This window comes from Equus przewalskii, chromosome 15 (assembly GCF_037783145.1).
Source record: "Equus przewalskii isolate Varuska chromosome 15, EquPr2, whole genome shotgun sequence".
NCBI lineage: Eukaryota > Metazoa > Chordata > Mammalia > Perissodactyla > Equidae > Equus > Equus przewalskii.
In genome coordinates this window covers 49,269,928-49,292,236 of record NC_091845.1, presented here as the reverse complement: position 1 = coordinate 49,292,236, position 22,309 = coordinate 49,269,928, and the positions used below count along the sequence as shown (strand labels likewise).

General features: G+C 45.9%; 1 protein-coding gene across 2 annotated transcripts in view; it reads left to right on the top strand.

Moving 5' to 3' along the window:
* Nucleotides 1–22,309, top strand: part of ITGA9 (integrin subunit alpha 9) — a 331,274-nt gene that overhangs the window by 22,294 nt on the left and 286,671 nt on the right. For both annotated transcript variants that reach the window (XM_070577273.1, XM_008524662.2), the window contains exons 4-5: nucleotides 4,999–5,122; nucleotides 18,863–18,930. In XM_070577273.1, the coding sequence (XP_070433374.1) occupies nucleotides 4,999–5,122; nucleotides 18,863–18,930 (192 nt within the window). The remainder of the gene's footprint in view (nucleotides 1–4,998; nucleotides 5,123–18,862; nucleotides 18,931–22,309) is intronic.

The following is a 22,309-nucleotide window of genomic DNA, read 5'->3' as shown; positions in this document are numbered from 1 at the left end:
CCATACTTACGTTTTGGAGGGCGCATATCTATTTGCTTTTTCTTTAATGTCTCAAATCTACCTGTCAAAACTTTCTGGGAGACAAGTATTTATTTTAAAATTAAAAAAGAAGATTTATGTTGTTCAAACATGTTTTGAGACTTTGGAGGTGCCTGGGGGTGTGGGCATGAGACCTGTATCTCCACGGAGCATAACATTGGATTCCTGTGTTGTATTTGAAGACAGAGAGATGGAGTGGCTTTTTTGAAAATGGCATTTGGTGCTGATTTCAAATAAAGAACAGATGGAGAATTTGAAAGCTGTGACAGGGAGTCAGCTGTCTCAATGACAAGTGGCATTTTCTGCACCATGGATCCATCTAGTAACCAGCTCTGGCAAGATTTAGGATTTTGGGCTGGCCTGGCAGGCTGACCTTGGCTTAGTACCTGCTGGTCTCTGCTCACAGGCATTGTGGTACCTTCTGGTTTTTCCCAGGGAACAAATGATTCCAGGTGTAAACACAGAATCAGGATTAGAGGCAAGCCCCTTCCCTTCCCACTCTCTCACCTTGTTCTCCTAGTATGCAGGTGAAAGTTTAAGAAACGGGGGAAAAATCACTTCTCTCACTAACCACCCACAAAACCCAGAATAGGCACTGACTCTTCTCTTGGACCTGGGAGTGCAACTCACAGTGTTCAAGTCTGATGTTTCTGCTTTTCATTAGTCTCCAAGGCTCAGACAAAAAATAATTTAAGCATGCAGATTATTTCTGGGTGAAAGCGGTGTTCTCCAGCTCTCTCTGCTGTTTCATTTCCAAACATCAGGGAAGTCCCTTTCTGTTCACTACTTCTCATCTGTCCACTTTTTTCAAAGCCACAGGATACATTTTGGCATTTACTTCCATTGCTCTGTTTCCTGACTTTTTTTTCTCACTTAACTTTTTATTGAGCTATAACACGTATACAGGAAAGTGCATCAATAATCTGTGTACACCTTGATGACTTTTCATTTGGTGAACATTCTCAGAATGACTTTCCAGCTCCCCAGGGCCCCTTCCCTGTGCCTCCCAGGCCACTGCCTCCTCTCTTGGTGGAGGAGCTCCTTGGGGGCAGGACTCTGTGGCATCAAGGCCTTGATCCCCGTCACCGACTCTTCTCAGCAGCGGGGGCCTGACCCTTACTGTGTGGAGTGGGCCTGAGGGGTGGGGAGAGCTCTGGCCTTCTGAGTCTGGCGAATGCATGTATAAGAGGGTGGGGGTGTGGACTTACTGCCTTTGTGGCTGAGCCATCCAGAGAGGCCCATCTCCCGCTACCCCCAGGAAGGCCATGCCATTTCCATACAACCAAAAAGGCCTTTGAAATAAATTGCTCATTTTCTTCTTTTTTATTCTTTTGGGAGGAAAAACAATCCTTATAACATGAAATATGTCAGAGTAAGGTTTGGGGTGGTCCTGGACCCTCTTCCCCCTTTGTTATGATTATTTGGAATCTGAGTTTGAGCAAGTCTTGCTGTTTGCAGATTGCTCTCCTCTTCCTGTTTGTCTTCCCCGCTCTGCCCCCTGCCTCCCTCCCAGCAGAACTCATTTGGAGAGATTGATGGACTTATTAATGCTTTGGAGACAGTCCCTAGGAATTTTTTTTAATGTAGGATCCAGATTGACGTGTGTGTATATATAATGATTATCAGGGCTAAACAGTCTTTTCTTTCTATAATTTATATTCAGAGACTCTTCTCCTTGTTTTCCTACAGGCATACTGCCTTTGACACTTTGATCTCTGACCTCACAGGATGCCTTAATTTTAGTTTACTGTGAAATGCAATGTTTGGCTCTTCTAGGAATTCTTCAAGATTACTCCTTAAATGGTTTATGGAACTTAAAAAAACGAGGAGACAATAAACTAGACATTAAATGCAGAAAGTCCTTCCTTATAAGAGTCACTGTGCCCCATGATAAACATCCGCCTCTTTACGATCCCTTCAACCAGAAATACAATAAAGCATGGAAAGCCCTAGAAGCCAAGGGCTTTGCTGAATCCGTAAACTAAAATACAGCTAATTTATCAGCTAATTAGATAAGTGATTCAAGTTTGTAAGCCATGAGAATTGAGTCAAAAATTAAAAAAAAAATTACTTAGCAGAATGGAGTGATTATTTGCTTAATACATTTTTATAGCTCCTTGCTGAGTGTCATTTCAGTCTATTCAGAAATGTGCTATGAGCACAAAACAGCACCAAGTGGAGAGGAATGAGGTGGTTTGCAGTGTAAGGAATAACAAGAGATCGTTTTATGTGGTTTAGCATCACAGGACAAGAGGCAGAGTGTGGGCAAGCTCAGAGTTCCAGTCGTTCTGAGTGTGTCCTCTTTTTCCTTTGGTCAGAGTGGCCTTGTCAAGGGTCCTCTGGGCAATTGGCTTGAAGGGGTGAAGACCAGAGGCTGGCAGGCAGTGATTTTATGACAGAATGACCTCAGGGATAACCAGGCCCCAATGGCGCCTCTCTCACTTGGTGACTTTGCCATTGCATTTGACCCCAGAGTGGTTGTTTCAGGGGCCCTGAGACCTGTGGGGAGGCTCTAAGGACAATAGCTACCAGACCTGCCTTCAAGGAGTGGGTTTTGATGGCTTCTCAGGGAAGAATTGGGAGTTTTAAGATGGAAAATACTGTCTAGTGAGACAAGGAAGACTCTGAAACTGGATTCCTGTCCTGTTTGTAGCCCTTACTAGCTCTGCGACTTAGGCAAAGCTCTCTCTGATCCTCAGGGTTCCCATGTGGAAGATGAGAATTCTAAAGACATCTCTGCCCCACCTTCCAGGGTTGCAGAAGTCAAATGTGGACCATATAAATGCAGGATGTTACAGCCTGTAGTGTGTTTGAAGGAAACAAACCAAGAAGTTAAACTCTGATTATTTTAAAATGCAGTATTTTAAGAAAATACATCTGTTGGCCAGAGTGAAGTGAACTGATAACAGACGCCAGTGGCGAATGCCCATGAGAAGTGGGCTGGCAGAGTGCACACCCTCAGGGGAAGCAGGTCAGCTCCTATTCAGCCTTGGGGGTGTCCTGACGTGCGGAGACGCGTGTGTAACTGGAGTGGGAGGTTATGTCCCAGCGCGAGGCTGGGGGTGTGCTGTGGTGGGTGGGGAAGGATGCGCCTGGTCTAGCGTCTCTCTGTGAGAACTGCTCTCCCTTGCAGTGTCTCCTTGAAGGTTTGACCCTAATGCTGAGAGGCTGCTCTTGAGAGCTGACCAAAGGCTCTGTCTGTCCCTGATGGCCTCATCTCCTCACACATGCCAACCTCTCACCCACCTCAGAGCCCTCTGCCCTGAACCTTAGATCCCCTCCCGCTGCTCCCTCAATTTTCTTCAGGTCTCTGCTTAGATGTCACCTCCTCAGAGAGGCCTTCCCTGACCAGCCCATCAAAACCAGCCACTTCCTTGCATGAGGGAACTTCATGGTGAGACGGAAATGTTCTCTATCTTGCTAAGGGTATGGTTACATGAGCATACATGTTTGTCTAAGCTCATTAAATGGTACACTTGAGATTTGTGCATTTTGTTGTATGTAAATTTACTTAAAGAGCCATCAACAAACATTTACTTTTGTTAATGATATGCATGCTGAAGTGTTTCTGTAGGTAAAAAAGGGTCTAATATCAGCAGTTTCATATGGTTCAACCTAGTACTTTGCCCTGAACGAGCTCTGGACAGGAGCTCCCCAAAGTGTGCTCTGCAGATTGGCAGCCCCAGGGCCACCTGGGAGCTTGTTAGGGGTGCAGATTCTCGGGCCGGCTCCAGACCTGCTGAGCCAGAATCTCTGAGGTGGGGCCCGGCAGTCTGTGTTTTTGTAAGGCTTCCAGGTGATTCTGATGGATCTCAGGTTTGGTGGAGGCTGACTGCTGATCTAGTGGGTGAGTAGGTGGGCCTTGTGAATGGCAGGGTCTATTGCGTTGGGCAGAGGAGCCGCCTCTTGTCTCCTTGGCGTTTCCTCAACATGTTCCTTCCGAAGACTCGAGTCTGGTTCCCTACCAGATGGACCCATGGGAATGGCATGACTGTTCACTGCTGTGTGCGCAGAGCCTGGCAAAGAGTAGGTGCTCAATAAACATGTGACGAGTGACTGCACAGGTGGGGCGTGCACAGAAGACCCATCCTGGCCTGAGGGCCCCAAGGTGGGCGTTGGGTGGTGGTCTTATTCTTCTCTTGGTTTGCTTTTCCCTCCTTTCCTGCTCTCCCCACATCTGGTGATTCCCTGGGGTCTGTCAGCTCTACCTCCAGCATGCATCCTGAAGCCATTCCCTTCTCTCATCCCCACTGCCCCTCTCCTGGTCCAGGCCAGCATCCTCTCTCACCTGGATGTTCACCTCCACTATTGCCCACCTACAGTCTCCACACAGCAGCTGAGTTATTTTTCCAAACTGTAAATCAGATCACGCTACTCACCCGTGTAAGACTCTCCATCAGCTTCCCATTACACATCCAGGAAATAAGGCATCTCCAAGGTCTGCCAGACTCCCCGTGGCCTGGCCCCTCTTGGACCTCATCTCCCTCCCATCACAGTCTCTCCAGACCAGTCCCACCAGCCTCCTTTCTTTCTCTTGAACCTCCTAGCCTTTCTCACCTGTTACCTTTGCATCTGATATTCCCTCCTTCTGGAACACCCTTCCCTGTATGCTTGGTGTGATTGGGTCTTTCCCACACTTTTAGGCCTTCCCACTCCCAGATTCTCCATCCCATAACCATGGTCTTTCCTTCCCAGTGCTCAGCACTTGCTTGATCCACATTTGTTTATATATTATTGTCTGTCTACTCCCAGTAGCCTCTCAGGGCCTTGTTCTTATTCACGCAGTTTGCTGATGCCCAGAACAGCGCCTGGTCGAAGATGTGGCTGGGTGGGAGAGAAGATGGCTTCCCGGCCCCTCTGCTGCTCTCTCCTTCCACAGAACCACCTGGCCCTGCTGGGGTCTGCTTTGCGACCTCCTGGGGCTGACTATCCTGCTCTGAACCCTTCTCTGTCCTTTAGGCCTGTGCCCACCGCTGGAAGAACATCTACTATGAAACAGACCACATCCTGCCCCACGGCTTCTGTTACATCATCCCGTCCAACCTCCAGGGCAAAGGCAGGATGCTGATCCCTTGCTATGAAGGTGAGCACTGATTGATTCTTCCTCACCCCTCTCCTGCCCTAAACAACCGCAGATCCATCTCCATACCACATCCGAACATTTCTCCCAGTTTTCCAAACTCTAACAGGAGGGTAGCACTATGTCCCCAGATGGCCTTTTGGTACCCGAGGCTCTGTCCAGGTAATGAGGAGGGTGGAAAGTGGCAGTGGTTCCAGGCCCTGCCCAGCCTTGCCCATCTCAGCCACAGTGTCCATGTTGCTTCCCAAGCTTTATGAAGTCTCAGAGACCAAAATTCACCAAGCCTCAGCCAATCAGTCAAATAGAACTCTTGGCTTCCTGGCACTGCCAGATGCTGTGTGGCCTTGGGAAACTTATTTTCTCTCTCTGGACCTCACTTTCCTCACTGGAAAATTCAGAGGTTGGCTCAGATGGTCTCTACAGTCCTGTGCGGTTCCCAGGTGGTCATAAGGCTCCCAGGACAGCTCCTGGCCACACCCATGAACAAATGTCCTGAAGAAGGGAGCAGAGATGACCCAGGATTCAGTCATTTCATAACATCCGAAGTCTAACTTTCCTTCTTGTCTGGTCCATGCACCCTCAGCACAGTTTTAAGAGATCCTTCCTGAGGGACACTGGGGGTTTTGGAAGGAAAATGTGTTTTCTTAGACTCCCTGCTTAGAACCTTCGAAAATGTGGGCACTGGGGGCCAGTCAGCCCGTCATCATTTAGCTTAGTCGAATTTGAGCTTTAAGGATTCAGTGTCATTTTCTTCAGTTTTATGGCTTGTTCTCTCAGATTTTCTTAGTCTAATTCCAAGTGAGCTAGAATTTGTTTCCTCTCTAAGTGCTGGGCTGTTCATATTTTAATTCTCCCCCTAATTTATTTTTTGGACAGAAGTCTCCACTAGCCTGTGCCCACATTTCCTTTGGGCCTCCTTGGGTTTTCCCAGGTTTTAAATTTTGTGGCCACCAAAGAGGGCTCTGAGACATGCTGTGTAGACACATGCATTTTTCTGTCTCAGAGAGGACCCTCCAGAGCTCAGGTGGCCTGGGCCATGCAGGGCCATGGACCTGGTCCCTGTGTGAGGTGAGCCTTTTTTCTCAGTGTCAGCATTTGGTCAGCTCTGGCTGAGTCATGTCTGGGAACTGACCTCTGGCCCTGCTTATCTTTGTATTGCCTCAGTGAGGATGAAAACTTTCATCTGAAAATTTCCTCAGTCAAGAGGGAGGAATAGGCAGTATAAATAGACGAATAATGGGCCAAGACTGTGTTCTGCCTCCACCAGCTTATTCCTCACTTTTTCCCCCAAGAAGAAAAGGGAAAAGCCCCTGGAGCAGTTCTTTGGGTAGTTCCTCAGGCTGGGGAAGGGTGAGGGAATAAATAGGAGGGATGGGGGCAGTGAGTATCGAACCCAAACTAGTGATGCAATAGGATCTTGGTTTTCCCAGAAGTCGTGTTGTGAAATAGGGACCTGTTGCTGTCCCCGATGATTCCTCTGTGTACCACCATAAACATGAGAAAGCAGGACAGCCCTGGGATGAGGTTGCTAGGGTCGGATGGCCATGTGTACCTATAGCCACCATGGCTCACGCCTTTAATGATTATTAAGCAGTTGTGGGATCAGCGGTAGGCCGGTGTTGGTCTGGGGACTTTACACATTCTCACATTTAATCTTCAAAAACCCCTGAAAAACAGATATTTTTCCTTCACTAGGGTTTGAATATGGGTAGTTTATTTTGGAAGTTATTTCAGAAGACACCAGAAGTTCTTCCAGATGTAGAGGAGTGGGGAGTGAGCAAGGGAAGGGAAGGCAGACCTCAGGGATGTGTTACCACAAGTTACCGCTGTGGGCACTTGGGATGCAGTCCCTGGGGAGCTCTGGGTCCAGCATAGAACCATCTCCAAATTATCCCGCCTCAGAGGTGAGAGGGCTGGTGTCTTATCCACTTGGCCCATCCTACCGTGTGTGTGGGCAGGGAAAGCCCCCTGGCAGAGACACGGGTGCTGGCAGCTAGTAGTTGGGCCACGTCATAGAAATGGTAAGGGCTGGGCGGATGTGGGTGGGGCCTGGATAAGGCGGACTTCTGTGTGGCCATTCTCTGTAACAGATGAGGAAGCTGGGACTCAGAGTTTAAGTAAATTGCCACAGGTCACTCAAACAGTGAATAGTAGAGCTGGGTTTTTCATTTTGCATCTACCTGACCTCAGTAAACCATTTTATGCCCCAGTGGTTAGTGGCAATTTCTGTTTACTTGTGTTTTGGAGTTTCCAGTTTAAATGAGAAATAAGCACTAGTCAGCAACGCTCACAAAGCAAGAGAGGCTGACTGTTTGAACTATAATCGTGAGGTGAGGGAAACATGAACATCTGGGATGTTGATGTTCTCAAAACCAGGCCCTGCCTGCCTCCCCTTCTTTGCTGGCAGCTCTGGCATGACCCCCGGCAGGCATGTGGAAGCTCGCGTGAGCCAAGGAGAGCAGGAGTAGGGCCAGGTGACAGGCTGGGTTCAGGTCTGCTGCACGTGTCCCTCATTCACAGTAGAGTGTGAGCTCTGAGCCTAGGCCTTAAGAGGCGTTGTGTGTTTCTTCCTAGCCCTCTGGGCACTTCAGACCATCGCCACAGAACATGCCCCCTGTAGCTCACTGGTCCCAGGAAAGAGATGTGTGGAACAGACCTGAACTGAATTTGTAGCCAAAGCCCAACTAGATCAGCCAAACCCTTGCTGATCTGTGAATGTGTGAGTGAGAAATGAACGCTTGCTGTTTGCCATGGAGGTTTCATGGTGGTTATGCAGTAATAGCTGACTGACGTGGGGCTCAACTCAGGAACCCAAATTCCCTTCACACAGCAGTGGCTGTGGGGTCAGTTCAGCCCTCCAGGATCACTCTTTTGATTGTTTCTTGACTTAATGATGGCCAAATGGACCCAGCAAAGAAATTAGCAAAGTGGTTGTGCCCCCATGCAATCCTCCTTCCCCACCCCCCACTTCCATATCCTAACTCATTCACTGGCCCAAGGAGGAGTAAGGGGTGGGACTGGGGTGGGGAGTGTTGGGGTATAAGAGCAGCTCCTTAGCACAATGGAGGACTGAACAGAACGTTTCTATGGTTCTTGGTTCTGTAAGAGGTGAGGGGTCTCAGACGCTCAGATTTCTCTTGAAGGCTGGGTGGGGGTACAGGCCACAGTTAGGGCCTTTGCCTGTGCTCTGTTGCCTTAGAGATCTCCACTTCCCTGTTTTGTGGCCTAAACTAAGTCTACTTTGGCTCTTAAGGCAACAATTATTTTCTCTTAATGTGGAAAAAGTTGTTGACACAGCTCTCTGTTTCGAGTTGGGGATCATGTATGGTTAAGTATAAGGGGTGTATCTTCGAGTTTGACAGGACCTTTCACGTCTCATCTAGGCCAGCCTGTCTTTACTGGGTTCTAGAGATGTGTGGCTTGCTCAAGGCCGGGTTTTTCTTTCCATTCTGTTATTCTTATGCCACACAGTGGAGTGGCTGAGAGCACAGATGCTGGACCCAGGCTGCCAGAGTTCAAGTTCTGGCTCTGCCACTTGTTAATCGTGTGACTTCGGATGAGTTATTTAACTTCTCTGTGCCTAACCTACCTCAAAGGACTGAGAAGAGGATTGAGTTAGTACTTGTAAGTTCTTAGAACAGTGCCTGACGTGTATATGTTGATATACTATATGCTAAACATATATGCTAACACACCATATTATGTGCTGATGTACTATATGCTGAGCACGTGTTCGTTAATCACCATGAGGTGAGTAATTTGTCTACCAAGAATAGAGTCCACTTAATTAAGTACCTGTTACATACTCTGCTAAGTGCCTGGTAGATAAAACCCAAGTGACACAGTCCCAGCTGTCAAGAAGTTCCCCATCTACCAGAGGAAAACATAGAGGGAACGTGGTGTTTCAAAAGTGGGAGAGCTCTGTGGGGGGAAGTCCATGCCAGTGTGTACTGCTGGGTACCTCTTTCCAAGGGCTCAAGCTGCATCCAAGTTCAAGGTGGCATTAAGGCAGGATTATTTCATTTTACAACTGCAAAAACTGAGACCCACTTAGAGTCTCAGCCAGTTGGGGCCCATGGAGGAAAGGTGGAAATCTACTGTTGCTCATGGTGGTAGGTGCAGGGTTGGGGAGGAAGGGGTACAGCTGCCTCTGGGCGCACGTCCTCTGGAATAGTGGAAAGACCACGGGAGAAGGTGTGGGAGGCTTGGCCGAGACCACTCTTTCATCCTCCTGCCTCTGTGGCTTCAGGCCGGTGGCTGGCTGGACCCTCAGTGGGAACGGACCCTCTACTGCCTCCATTGCATTGACCTCTCAGGGTGGTTGTGAGGGGCTCATGAGAAAACTCAGGTGCAAGTGCTCAGAATGACCACACATTGTTCTATCATTGTGGTCTTATTGTGGGTCTCTGTGAGGGTCAGCTGTGCTCTCAGAATGTTGGAAGGTTAGTTTGAGGAAAGACTCTAGGTGTGTGGGCACCTGTCCAAAATGTCTCAAACTTTTTTTTTTTTAAGATTGGCAACTGTTGCCAATCTTTTTTTTCCTGCTTTTTTCTCCCCAAACCCCCCCAGTATATAGTTGTATATCTTTTTAGTTGTGGGTCCTTCTAGTTGTGGCACGTAGGACGCCACCTCACTGCGGCCTGATGCGCGGTGCCATGTCCACGCCCAGGATCCGAACCAGCGAAACCCTGGGCTGCTGAAGCGGAGCTCACAAACTTAACCACCTGGCCATGGGGCCGGCCCCTCAAACTTCTGAGTTCTTAAAAAATTGGTCTTTGGTTTGGCACAAGGTCATTTTTCTCATGACTTTTCAGGTGCTTCCTGTTTCTGGTTGGGTGGGAAATGCAATCAGAATATCCTGTTTGGAACCAGGAAATATAGAGGGAATGGGAAACAAAAATGAATTTAGGACACAAAGTAAAATAAACTAATGGCGCATACCCTTAAGTCAAATCCTTTAGTTTATATATGATAGGAGAACAGCATCATTACTAGTGTATGTTGTTTGGTTTTGTCAGAACGTGTGAGAAAATGAGAGGTTCAGTGGGACAGCATATGAGGAAAACTTTTTAAATTAAAGAGCAGGCACTATAAAACCTTAGTTTCTATTAACCAAGTCATGATATTTTAGGAGTCCCAGAAGTTAAGTTAGCGCATTGATAAAATCAAGCACAGAGATTTCTTTCATCCTTTGCCCTTGAGCCCACTGAGACAAGAAGCCGCAGCTTGGCCAGAGTGAAGCTGGAAACAAGTCATCTTTTTATTGTGACAGAAAAACCTCATTAATAAGGAATAATTTGGGAGAAACTCAGCTAAATTAACAAAAAGTGTTCCAGATAAAACACTGATAAAGAGATGCAATTAGGGTCCCAATTGTGTATTGGACCTAATTTCAGAATCTGGCTTCACCACTCACTTATTCTTATGATTGAACCCATAGCTCCTGCTTTCTGACTGGGTGACTTTGGTCAAACCCTTTGAGCCTCAGAGCCCTTGTCTATAAAATGAGGTGATGAATCCCTACTTACGAGGTAATTGAGGTATGAAATGTGTCGAACACAGTTCCCAGCTCAGAGTCAACACTCAATAAACGTGAATTTTCTAATTGACTTTTAAGTACTCTGATAGTATTCTTAAACCTTCTCAGAAGGTCTCTCTCAGATCTTGCTGTAATGAACAGATAGTGGAGGATAGAAAGCTGGGTATTATTAAAATGATTTTCAGACTCCTTGAAAAGATTATAATTTCTTAAATACCTTTGAAGATCATATTTGCACAATTTACTTGCTTGATAAGCTCTCTTCTCCCCTTTTTTGTAGACTAAAGTTTAATTCATGCCATGTTTAAATGTTCTCAAGTTTGGAATTGTTGGGGTCTGAGTTTATCAAATTTTACTGCGCTTTAAAATCGTCCCATTGATTCCAAAGATTTCTGTACCACTTTCTTTATTATCAGGGGGTGGCTGGCCCTTTATTCCTAATTGTGTTTGCCTCTCTCAAGACAGTGATCATTTCTAGAGAAGGAAATAGATCACTCATTCAGTTGTGAAGGGTTTTTTCCCCCCTATTGCTGAGGGCTCTTGCTCCGCAAGGGATCAAAATCAATCAAGAGTCATTTACAAATGAAAAGCAATTGAGGTTGTTTTGTTTCGTTGTGTTTTTGTTTTGTTTTGGAGAGAACCATAAAAGGCTAAGTTGATCCATTTAAACATTTAAGCATAAGCCCTAAAAATTTTTATTAAATAAAGAACTCTCCATTTACATAGGATTTTATGGTTTCCAAAGAGCTTTCATAAACATTATCTCATTTAAGTAAATACAACAAATTTTAAAAAAGCAAATGCAGTTCAGTATTATGGCCAGTTAAGGCGGAGAGGGACCCTGAGGAGGAGAGAGGGAGGGTGCTGAGGAGACAGTCAGGGCCAGAGGAGGAAGGCCAGGTCTCTGGCAGTGCCTCTCAGGGAGCCCTGCCATGCTTTCCCTTTGGTGTCGAGAATTTTTATCTTGGGCACAAATAATATTCTATATCCCAAACGTGTTTCCATACATTGTATGGAATTATTGATTGCTTAAACTGCATCTTCTAATATCTTCCTTATGAGTGTCCAAATTTTATGAATCACCTCTTCTAAAGTTGCATATCTGCATGATGGATGTCTTGAGTTTTGTTCCTGTCAGAGAAACTAACATTCAGATTCACTTAACACTTACCGAGCACCTACTGGGAGCCAAGTGTTGTCCTTGGTACTTAACATTGATGATCTTGCTGAGTAACCACATTATTTTGGGGTAAGTATTCTTATCTCCATTGTGCAGATGAGAAGACTGAACCTCAGGGCGGTCGATGAAGATCAGAAGCTTATTTAGCAGAGGAAGGGTTGCTGGCTTTTCAGTTCAGAGTAGATTTCTTTGTACTACCTGTTCTGTTGAGATGTTGGTTTTCTGTGTGATTACTGGGATACTGTAGCCCATCACAGAGAAAAATCCCCTGTTTTTTTATGTCATAATTTTATTTTATAAGTTTTTAGGATGCTACGCTGTAGACTTTTCAAGCTATGTTGCAGTTTTGCAGTTGTAGACACAAAATAGAGGTACGTCCCAGCAGGTGTAGGGGGCAGACGGGGGCCCCTTAGCCTTATAAAATTTTCAGGGGGACCGATCTGCTCTATGTCTTGGATCTTTCCTTACTCTAAGTATTTGGTTTTAATGTCTGAACAGTGATTTGACTGTCAATGTTTTAGTGATTATTATTTTGTAAGTCCATAGCTTTGGTCACATAGTGAATTCTCAGTTCTGAGCTGGGGTTCTCACTGAAATGTGACTATCCCATGTTCAGGGTCCCTTCTTTTGGAGGGACAAGAGATAATGCAATGTACAGTGTCTTGGTCATTTAGGGCTGCATAACAAAAATACCATAGACTGGGGTCGCGTAACATTTTTTCTCATTGTTCTGAAGGCTGGGAAGTCCAAGATCAAGGCCCCGGCTGATTTGGTGTCCAGTGAGGACCCTTCATGGTTCATAGATGGCAGGCTTCTTGCTGTGTCCTCAGATGGCAGAAAGCAGGGAGAAGCAAGCTCTCTCAGGACTTTTAAGGGCACTAATCTCATTCGTGGGGGCTCTGCCCTCCGGATCTCGTCTCATCGTCATTGCCTCCCAAGGCCCCATCTCCTAATACTTTCACATTGGGGAGCATGGTTTCAACATATGGATTTTGGGAAGACACAAGCATGGTCCATAACACACAGTAAGTGGAATATATCTATACTGTTAGCTTCCTGTGAAGTTGCTTCTGCCTCTGAAGTAGGGAGTTGGAAAAATGTGTTACTGGATTCTGGGTAGAAGAAACTATTTAAAGATTGCAAAACATTAAAAAATTTTATTGTGAAAAATACATAAAATTTACCGTTTTAACTATTTTTAAGTGTACAGTTTTGTAGTATTATGTACATTCACACCCTTGTGCAGCCACCACCACCAATCTCCAGAACTTTGTCATCATCCCAAACTAAAACTCGGTACCCATTAAACAGAAACTCCCCTTCCCCTCTTCTTCCTGGCAACTACCGTTCTACTTTGCCTCAATCAATTTGGCTACTCTAGGTGCCTCATGTAAGTGGAATCATCCAGTGTTTGTCTTTTTGTGTCTGGCTTATTTCACTTAACATGATGTCCTCAAGGTTCACCCATGTTGTGGCATGTGTCAGAATTTCCTTCCTTTTTAAGGCTGAATAATATTCCATTATATGAAATGCCACATTTTGTTTATCCATTCGTCCATCGATGGAAAACATTTTTTTTAAATGATAAGAATGTCATCACTGGAAATGTGCTCTGTGAAGCATGGTGGTGTGGCAGAAGCAGATTGGAAATCAGGATCCTGGCTCTTTAGTCCCAACTTAGACTAATTAGCTGTGTGGCTTTAAATAAAACTGCTCTCTCTCAGCAATAGTGTCTTCATCTGTGAAATGAACAGATGGGGTTAGAATTATAGATATTATCTAAAGATCTTTTCCCCTCTTAAAGCCTCTTTCTCTCACTTAATTGTAAGTTTTGGCTTTATACAATTTGCATTTAATGTTGACCATAGCTTAATTATCAATTATTTTGATAAAATGTTCTCTCTCTCTAACCTAGCTATTTAGATCATTTACTTTTTTTTTCCCCATTAGACTGTGGTGCCTTGTAACTGAGGGTAGTTTTGTTCTCTCTTCAGTTTTGTATGTTTAAATGCTCTTTTTATTACTAGAGATTTATCTGCTCGAATTCCCTGTCCCCTAAATTAATTTTCAGTTATTTAGTATTCACTCAGAAATTGAGCAAAAATTCAAAAATAATTTAAGACTGGAAAGGTATTTTTTTCTCTATTTTATTTCATGGCCAAGCTAAGGAACTATGGAAAAACAATTTTAAAATTGATATGTTAAAAAGACTAGCTTTGAAAGATGAAGCTTTCTCAAATGGGTTATTGAAAGAGAGATTATTGGGAAGAATATATGTTACGCCATATGTATATCTTGATCTTCCCATGGGATGGTTTTATCCCACCAGAGTTTGGAAGGATGCAGGAAGTGACCCCACCCACTTTAGTTCTTGAATGAATTAAAATTCAGTAGTGTAAGCTCCATGCGTTGAGTTGCAGATTGTGAACATTTGGAAACTGGTATTTTTTTCCTCTCTGAATTGCCTTCTGTTTAGACAGGGTTTAGTAAAACCAGCAGCTGAACCAAGGAAAATTTGACCATATTTAGAATGGAGGAGCCATACACCTTAATGAATCAAAATGCGTGAAGCAGGCCAATTCAAACCCACCCACCGCAGAAAGGCAGAAAGGCAGAGCTTTCCAATCTGTTCCCAGCTCCCCTGAGTGATCTCTAAGGCCTCTCCTTCAACCATCTCTCTTGCTTCCCGGATTCGGTTCCCCCCAGCTGAACTGAGTTAGGTTTGTTACAGCATCTCTGAGCTGCTGTGATGCGGAGCCTGATTCTCCCTTCTTCTTCGAGGCAGATCAATGTTTCATTTCGCAGTGAAGAGGGAGGGAAGTAGCACGTTGCAGTCCCCTCTCTGCCCGGCCACATCCTTGGAGCATTTGCAGACGGAGTGGACGTGCCCAGAAGCAGCCCGCTGTGGGGCCCACAGCCTTTGTGTGGAGGAAAAATTCTCCCTGGGAACACAGGAGACTGGAGGTCCCACCCTGGTCCCTCCGCCCTGTGCTTCCTGGACTTCTCAATGGAGGGAGAGTGTGTGACCTGGGGGGCAGCCCCTAGTCTCCACACCCACCTCCCTTCTCATAGCTCTGTGGCAGAGGCTTTCCTGCCTTCTCCGGGCTGGGCAAGCACAATCAAGTTTTTTAGGATATGGGTATGGTACGTAGGGTAGTCTCCCATACCCGTATCCTAGGCCTGGATGTGGACATTTGGAAAGTGGATTAGAGAGAAACCTCAGCTTGACCTTTCTATATAATTTTTTCTTTTTGAAGAAGGAATCAGGTTAAAATAACCATGACATCCTTAACTCACAGAAGTAGCACTCAAAAGAATGAAAACAACTGAAGTGTGCTGCGGTCCATTGTCCATGTGTCTGGCCGGTGTCTCTTGGGAAAGCCCCCAAGTGCAACCCTGGGCCCTAACGATCACCACAGCACCCTGAGGTGTCATCTTACCCGTTGTGTGGCCTTGTTCACTTTACAAAGTGCTTTCTTAGATCACTTCTCACTTAATCAGGACTATTGAATATCCAGCAGGCTGGCACAATGTGATATATTTTTTTTCTTTCTTACCAAAAAGGTGCAGGCTGGACTGGGCATAGAACTTTGGGTTCAGGGGCCATGATTGTACGATGGCGCTGCATCTCAAGATGTGGTTGATCAGGAACAGCTTTGAAAAGGCTGCTCATGAGTTCTTCGCAGGGTTTGGCTTTTATAAGAAGAGCACTTTGCATAAGGAGGCCTGGACTTGGACACAGGCGCAGTGACTTCTTGGGCCTGTGTCTCCGGGGTGGGCTGTCCTATCTGTGGCTCAGTGGCTTTTCTCAGGTATTTGAGGACAGTCAGTGAAGGGTCATGCCAGGATGTGGGCAGGGATTGAAGAACCGGATCTGAGTATTCTACCCAGTTCCTCCTGAGGCCCAAGAGGAGATGGGCTTGCCTAATGTAGAATCAGCCAATCTAGATTTGGAAAGCCCAGAAAAATCCATCCTGTGGGTCCTCGCCCTGCTCTGATCACACCCGCCACCATCCTAAGGTCTCTGGGGTTAGCAGTGGGACTGGGTGGAGAACCCCAGGATTCCTGGTGCCCAGAACACAACTCCTTGTCAAGCAAGGCTGAGGTGGACGTCAGGAGTCTGATGGGTTGGAAGACAAAAGGCACTGCTGGAAGGTCAGGAGGGACAAAGGTCCAAAGTGAGCAGGTTGGAGAGTTCAGGTGCTTAGTGGCTGGAGGAGTGTGCCTGCTCCTCTTACATTTCCACCTGGGCCTCAGGCCTGTGCACGGAGGAGCATGCGTGCTCCTCTTCCCTCAGCACACCATCATTAGCACATTGAGTAGCTGGCATAGGGCTGGTATTGAGGGCACTGAGAGGAATAAACTCATCTTGATGCTGAATAAACTGTGTGATGAACAAATAAATTTTGTGATGGGGAGAGGATATCATTTATCTTTACCTGCAAAGTCACCTGGACAGAGAAGCTGAGGAAGGGGTTCTGGGAGGCTGTGGAAGGCTTGGAATGTGAAAGTGTCTAATCCAGTCATACCAGTTGGGCCTTCCTAGACTAGAGTTGCCACTAATGCCCCCCAAAGTGTGTGTGGTGGGATGGGGTGGGGGTGGAAGCATTAGGACTGGATCCTATCCAAGTTGGAGTTAATTACAGTCATAGAAGTTTCTGGAAGGTCGAACATGGCCTGTTCTCTAATCTGGAGTTATGGATACTAGCCAGGAGCCCCATGTGGTTTAATTCCTTGCTCTAGAGCACCCTGAGAAGGCAAATATAGACCCTGGGATTTCAGAAATGTCAAAGCCAGTGGGATGGTGCCTGCTTCCTGTGTGTCCCTGGCCCTCAGACCTCTGATGGGGTGTCCAGGGAAGACAGGGGCTGAGGCAGGGGTCCTGGTAAAAGGGTTTCACCTTGCAGGCCTGTTGCCTGGGGCTAGGAGTAGGGTACTCTCAGCTCCCAGTGTGGCAATGGCCACCTCAGAAACCCTGGGTCCTGCTCCTTGCATAGAACTTGCCAGCACAGTTTGGGGATGAGGTGGGGAAAGACAAGTTTTCATATCTACTATTTTTGGAGTCCCTGTCACAAAAGAGACCTTGAAACTATTTTCTTTAAAATATGAGTGATTCCCACATAATTCCTATTCATGTCATAAATTTATGAGGCTGAACTGGTGTGTCCTGCACTGTAGTTCCATTCAGCTCATGGGGTCTGAATTTCCTTTGTATGTTTCATTTGTTTGAGAGTTACAGCTGGGTATTTAACCCCCAGAGTCAGTGGCATGGATATACTTTTTGCCAGAACTTCCAGATTTAATAGAACTGTTCGTTCAGGTTGGGACATTTTGATCTTCTTGCTATTGTGCTATTTGATGTAGGATTTATTATTTTTATTTCTTGCTGTCATACAGTTTGATGCAAGATCTCTTTATGACTTTGCATACGCCCCACTCCCAACCCTGGTGCAAGATTTTGCAGAGAACAAGCAAGTTCCGTTCGTCATTGGCTTGCTTTCTGGCAGGCCTGTGAGTTCTCCTTGTAATAACAGGACAAGGCGGGAGGAACTGATTTAGCCCTCGCATGGAAGAGGAGTAACTCCACTGACATTCCGTTGTAATTTAGCAGTGGTTAATGGCCACTTACTGGAAAATGTTACCAGGCTCTGCGGTGAGTGTTGTTAGAAACTGAATTACTCTGTATATTTCCCCAGGGTCCTTTCCCCCTTCTCCTCTAGTAGACTCTCTGAACTGCAGGAAGTGGCATATGTTGCAATCACAGCTTTGTTGTTCTTTTGTATTATTTATTTTGTGTTTCAAAATTAAGTATATCGCCTTTAATGGTACCAGAGACTTGCCAAGAGCCCAGGGAGTGGCATGGGGTTCCCTGGGTTATTTTGCTGGTGCCCAGGAATGGCTGCCAGCCTGTGACCAGCAATGTCAGTTTCACACGTAATTAATTTGAGTCAGCTGAGCTGAACATCACTCCATCTCTGTCTTTACCAATGTAATTATTTTAAACAGCTGGTCACTTCCCGAATTTTGTGTAATCACTCACTTTGCAAAACCTTTGCTAGGCCAAAGAGGTGAAAGAATGTGAGTATCTGAGTCCCAGCTTGGATAGAATCCTGGCTTTGCCATTTACTAGCTGTGTGACCTTGAACAATTCGCTTAACCTTTCTGAGCCTCTAGAGTTTTACCTGTTAACAAATGGCAATATGGGTTCCTAGGGATGAGGGATCAATGAAATGATGTGAGTGGGGGCAGCTAACGCAGTGCTTAGGACATTCCAAACCCTCTTCCTTGCCAACGTAAAAATAAAACAGCAGCAATAGAACGCCCCCTTTGTCAGATCGGAGTGTTGGAACTGAGGGAGTGGTGGAGGCAGAGAACTTATCCATTAGTTTCCTTTTGACCTGGAGAGATCTCCTCTTTTCCTTCCACACAAGGAAGATGAAGGAGTCAGTGAGTAGCATCACCATACGTCATCAGTGATAGCGTAACTGTGTGCTGGGGCAGGTCCAGCGGCATCCTCTCTTCCTGCAGCCATGGGCTTTGATGGCTGGCTTCTGGTTGAATGGTAGACAGCATATTGCCTCCAGCTGTATAGAGTGTCTTTTTGGGAGGCTTGATCGTCTTCCAGGGGACTCCACACTGGGATGGCCACATCATTCCATTTCTGGGTCATGTTTTCAGCTCCTCCTTCCTACTGGGGCTGTCCATCCTTCCTGAAGTAAATGAAATAATTGTCACCAGCCTCCCACTTAATTACCACGGCTGCTGCTCCTCTTTCCCTACGTGCATGCAGGAAGTTCGCTGGGGCATTTGGCAGTCTCACAATCCGATGGCACCAGAGCCTGGATTTTTGAGGTCTGGTGGATTCCTGAGACTGTCCTTCCACGCCCCAAGTCTGGATGGCGTCCCTGGGCCCAGCCCGCAGCAGCACATGGGGAACTGGCCAGCACGCTCGGCTGCTCCACACACGACTGGCACACACTGACGAGGCTGTGGTTTGCTTCTCTTCCCCTCCCTCCCCCTCTAGAGTACAAGAAGAAGTACGGAGAGGAACACGGCTCCTGCCAGGCTGGGATAGCAGGTTTCTTCACCGAGGTGGGTGTTGGCTGTTTGGGCATTTCTTCTCTTCTTGGGGTTCATTTCCTTGCTGATTGTGACTGTGATAGCCCCTTGTGATGGGTCTTCCTGTGCCCCCACCTTCCTCAGCCGTGAGGGAGTAGATCCTGGTCCTCACATCCAGGGAATGTTATCGAAACTGGTGGGGGCACCTGCTGGCCAGAGACCACTGGGAAGAGGGGGTGGGCTGGTTCATTTGGAGGATACCCGTATTTGGACAGTTTCTCTAGGAGTCAGCTTGACTCTGAGACCCGTGGAGGGAATTGATTAAAGGTGGTGTATGTGAGGCAGTGCTCAGTCAAGTTTGTGTCTCGTTGGCAGTTGTGAAGATACATTAAGCATCACCTCCTATCATTCCTCTCTCCTTAGTGGAGAGACTTGATTTTTATGCACGGCTTCAACCATCCCCTTTCCCAAATTCTGAAGGACCGTAGACTTAAATGCGTGTGTACCTATGCAGCCATTCCATGACCTTTGGCTGGTGGTATGTTTTTAGAGGCTGTTTTCTTATGTGAGTCTTCCCCACTGTAAGTTTACCCTTTGCATCAACTCCTCATTTCTCAAATATTTTTATGAGTGTCTGCCATGTGCAAAGTTTCATGCTAGGATCATCATCCATCTGGTTACTTAGGCCAAAACAAAAAAGTACTTTTTACTTCTAATTCATCTGAAATCCTGTTGTTTTAACCTCCAAAACATATCCCAAATATGGCAGCTTTAATTCCCACCACCATCAGCCTTCTAGAAAAGCTACTGTCATCTCCAGAGGATGTACTGGCCTTGAGTTGATATTCCTGCATCCATTTTTTTTATTGTAGTAAAATACACACAACATAAAATTCACCATTTTAATAGCCGTTTTGAAGCAAACAATTCAGTGGTGTTTAGTACATTCACCGTGTTGTGCAACCATCACCTCTGTCTAGTGGCAGGACGTTTTCATCACCTCAGTCTGCATCCGTTCTCAACCCTCACCTCGAGTTTTCTGCTCACCAGCCTGAGGAATCTTTCAAAATCAAACCCTGCCCTTCTGACTCTGTGACTTCCCATCACATGATGGATGGAAATCCAAACTCTGTGTCTTGGCCCGTGGGCCTGGCTTTCTGACATCTTCTCTCCTTCACTCACTCCAGGACAACCCAAAGCTGCAGCAGGGGACGAGACATTGAGGGAGAGAAAGGACCAATAACACCCAGTGGTTTCCACAGCTTTCTGAAGAGCACCCCTTCTGATGAGGAGCAAAACTGCCCACCTTAATTTCTGAAACTGCTATTTAAATTTGAAGAAAAAAAATAGACAGTTGGTAATATAGTGTCTAATCTAGAAAGCAAAATGGAAAAGGTGGAAAAGTCAGAAATTTTATTATCTTTCTCTCTCAAACCAATAAATATGAGATGCTTCCCTCCCAACCTCCCATTCCTTACCTTCAGTAATTCTTACTGTATCCATTCACTGTCGTTTTTATGACAGTCTGCTCCACACAGAGTTCCATGCTAAGCCATGTGGATGGCACCACCAATCTTCCTAGCTGTTCAGGCCAAAAATGAAAAGATTCTTCTCTTACTCACTCTCCTACATCCAAACCATCAGCAGGTCCCACTTTCTATGCCCTTAAAACCTATCGCAAAGACATCCATTCTCTCCGCCTCTACCCCCACCCCAGATCTAAGGTGCAGATGTCCTCCTCCTGGTCCACTGCAGAGCTGTCCTGACTTCCCGCTTCCTGCCTCACCTCCCAACAGATTGTTCCCACACAGCAGCCATAACCAACTTTTAGAAACAAGGAGAATATTGTGGTGCTCCTTTGCTCAGAACCTTCTGGTGTCTTCTCATCACACTTACAATAAAATCCACGCTCCTCCCCATGGCCTCCTAAACTTTCCAGCCTCGCCTGTTACCTGGCCTTCCCCAACTCACTGCTTCCAACCACAGAGACTTGCAGCTGCTGCACAAGCATGCCAGACTCCTACTGGCAGCCTTGTACTCGAGGTCCCCATGCGTGGCGTCTTGTGCACAAGTGCACATTTCTTTAGGACAGTTGCATAGTAGAGGTGTTGCTGGGTCAAAAGCTATCCAAAATTTAAATTTTGGTACATGCTGGCAAATTGGACTTCATAAATGTTTACCAATTGATGTTCCCCTCAGTTGTGTGTCACTGTCCCTTTGTTCTCTCACCAACACTTTTAATTTTTGTCATTAAAAAAAGATACCTCATTTTAATGTCCTTTTACCTAATTATTAATGCAGTTTAGTGTTGGCCATTTGTATGTATTTTTCTGGAAATTTCCTGTCTATGTTCTTAGTCTGTTCTATTTTTTATAAAATTGTTTTACTGATTTTTAGGAACTTGTATTTTCAACACTAATCTCTTATCTCTTACGTGTTGCGAAGTTTTTTCATCAGTCTTTTACGTTTGCTTATAGTATTTTTATTGTACTGACATTGAACATTTATATTGGTCAAATCTATCAGTCTTTCTCTTTCTGGATTCTAGACCTCTCTCTTAGGAAGATCATCTCCATCCTAAGAATATGAAATATCCACTTATATTTTCTTCTAGCACTTTTATAGATTAAAAAAATACGTATGTTTAATCCATCTTGGATTTATTTTTGCAATCCTTATATGGTAAAAACAAACTCCATTGTTTTCCTAACTGTATAGTTGATTGTTCTGATACTGGTTTGTTAAGCAGTTCTTTCTATCCCCAGTGATTTGAAATACCATCCTGCCTTATGCCAAGTTCACTCTCTTCTTTCATCTCAGTAAGCATCTAGATTGTGTAACTTCTATGGCTGTTGTTCCTCCAGGAAGGTCTATAAAGTATGACTCAACCAGTAGGCCACAGGGAATCACTGTGAGTTCGCAAGCAGGTGAGGGACGCGGTGGATGGCAGTGCTGTAAGAAAGGCCGTTTGGGCTGCATATGCCTAGGAGTCTGGAAGTGGGAGAGCCTGGAGGGAGGCCAGGAAGGAGGCTGTGATGGTCTAGCCACAAAGCAACAAGTCAGGCTAGGGGGACGCTTTAGGAATAAAAGTGATGGGGGAAGTTGGAGAATATGAAGGCAGTACCAATGGCTGGGTGGCCAGAGGACTGGTGTAAAGGAAGGAGGCTTTGAGCCAGGGTTCTGGGGAATGGTGGTGCCCTGGTAGTAAGGGGGCTGCACAGGAAAGAATCCACTGGGAGAGGTAAACTGATGGGTCAGATTTAGACATGGGCAGTGTGAGGTGATGGGCAGGACACTCATGGATGTTTTTAGAAGATATTTGCATATAGGGACTGGAGCTCAGTCTGAGTTAGAAACTTAGATTTGGCCATTGCTGATAACTCGCTGAGGGGACTGGGTGTGTTTAGTGTGG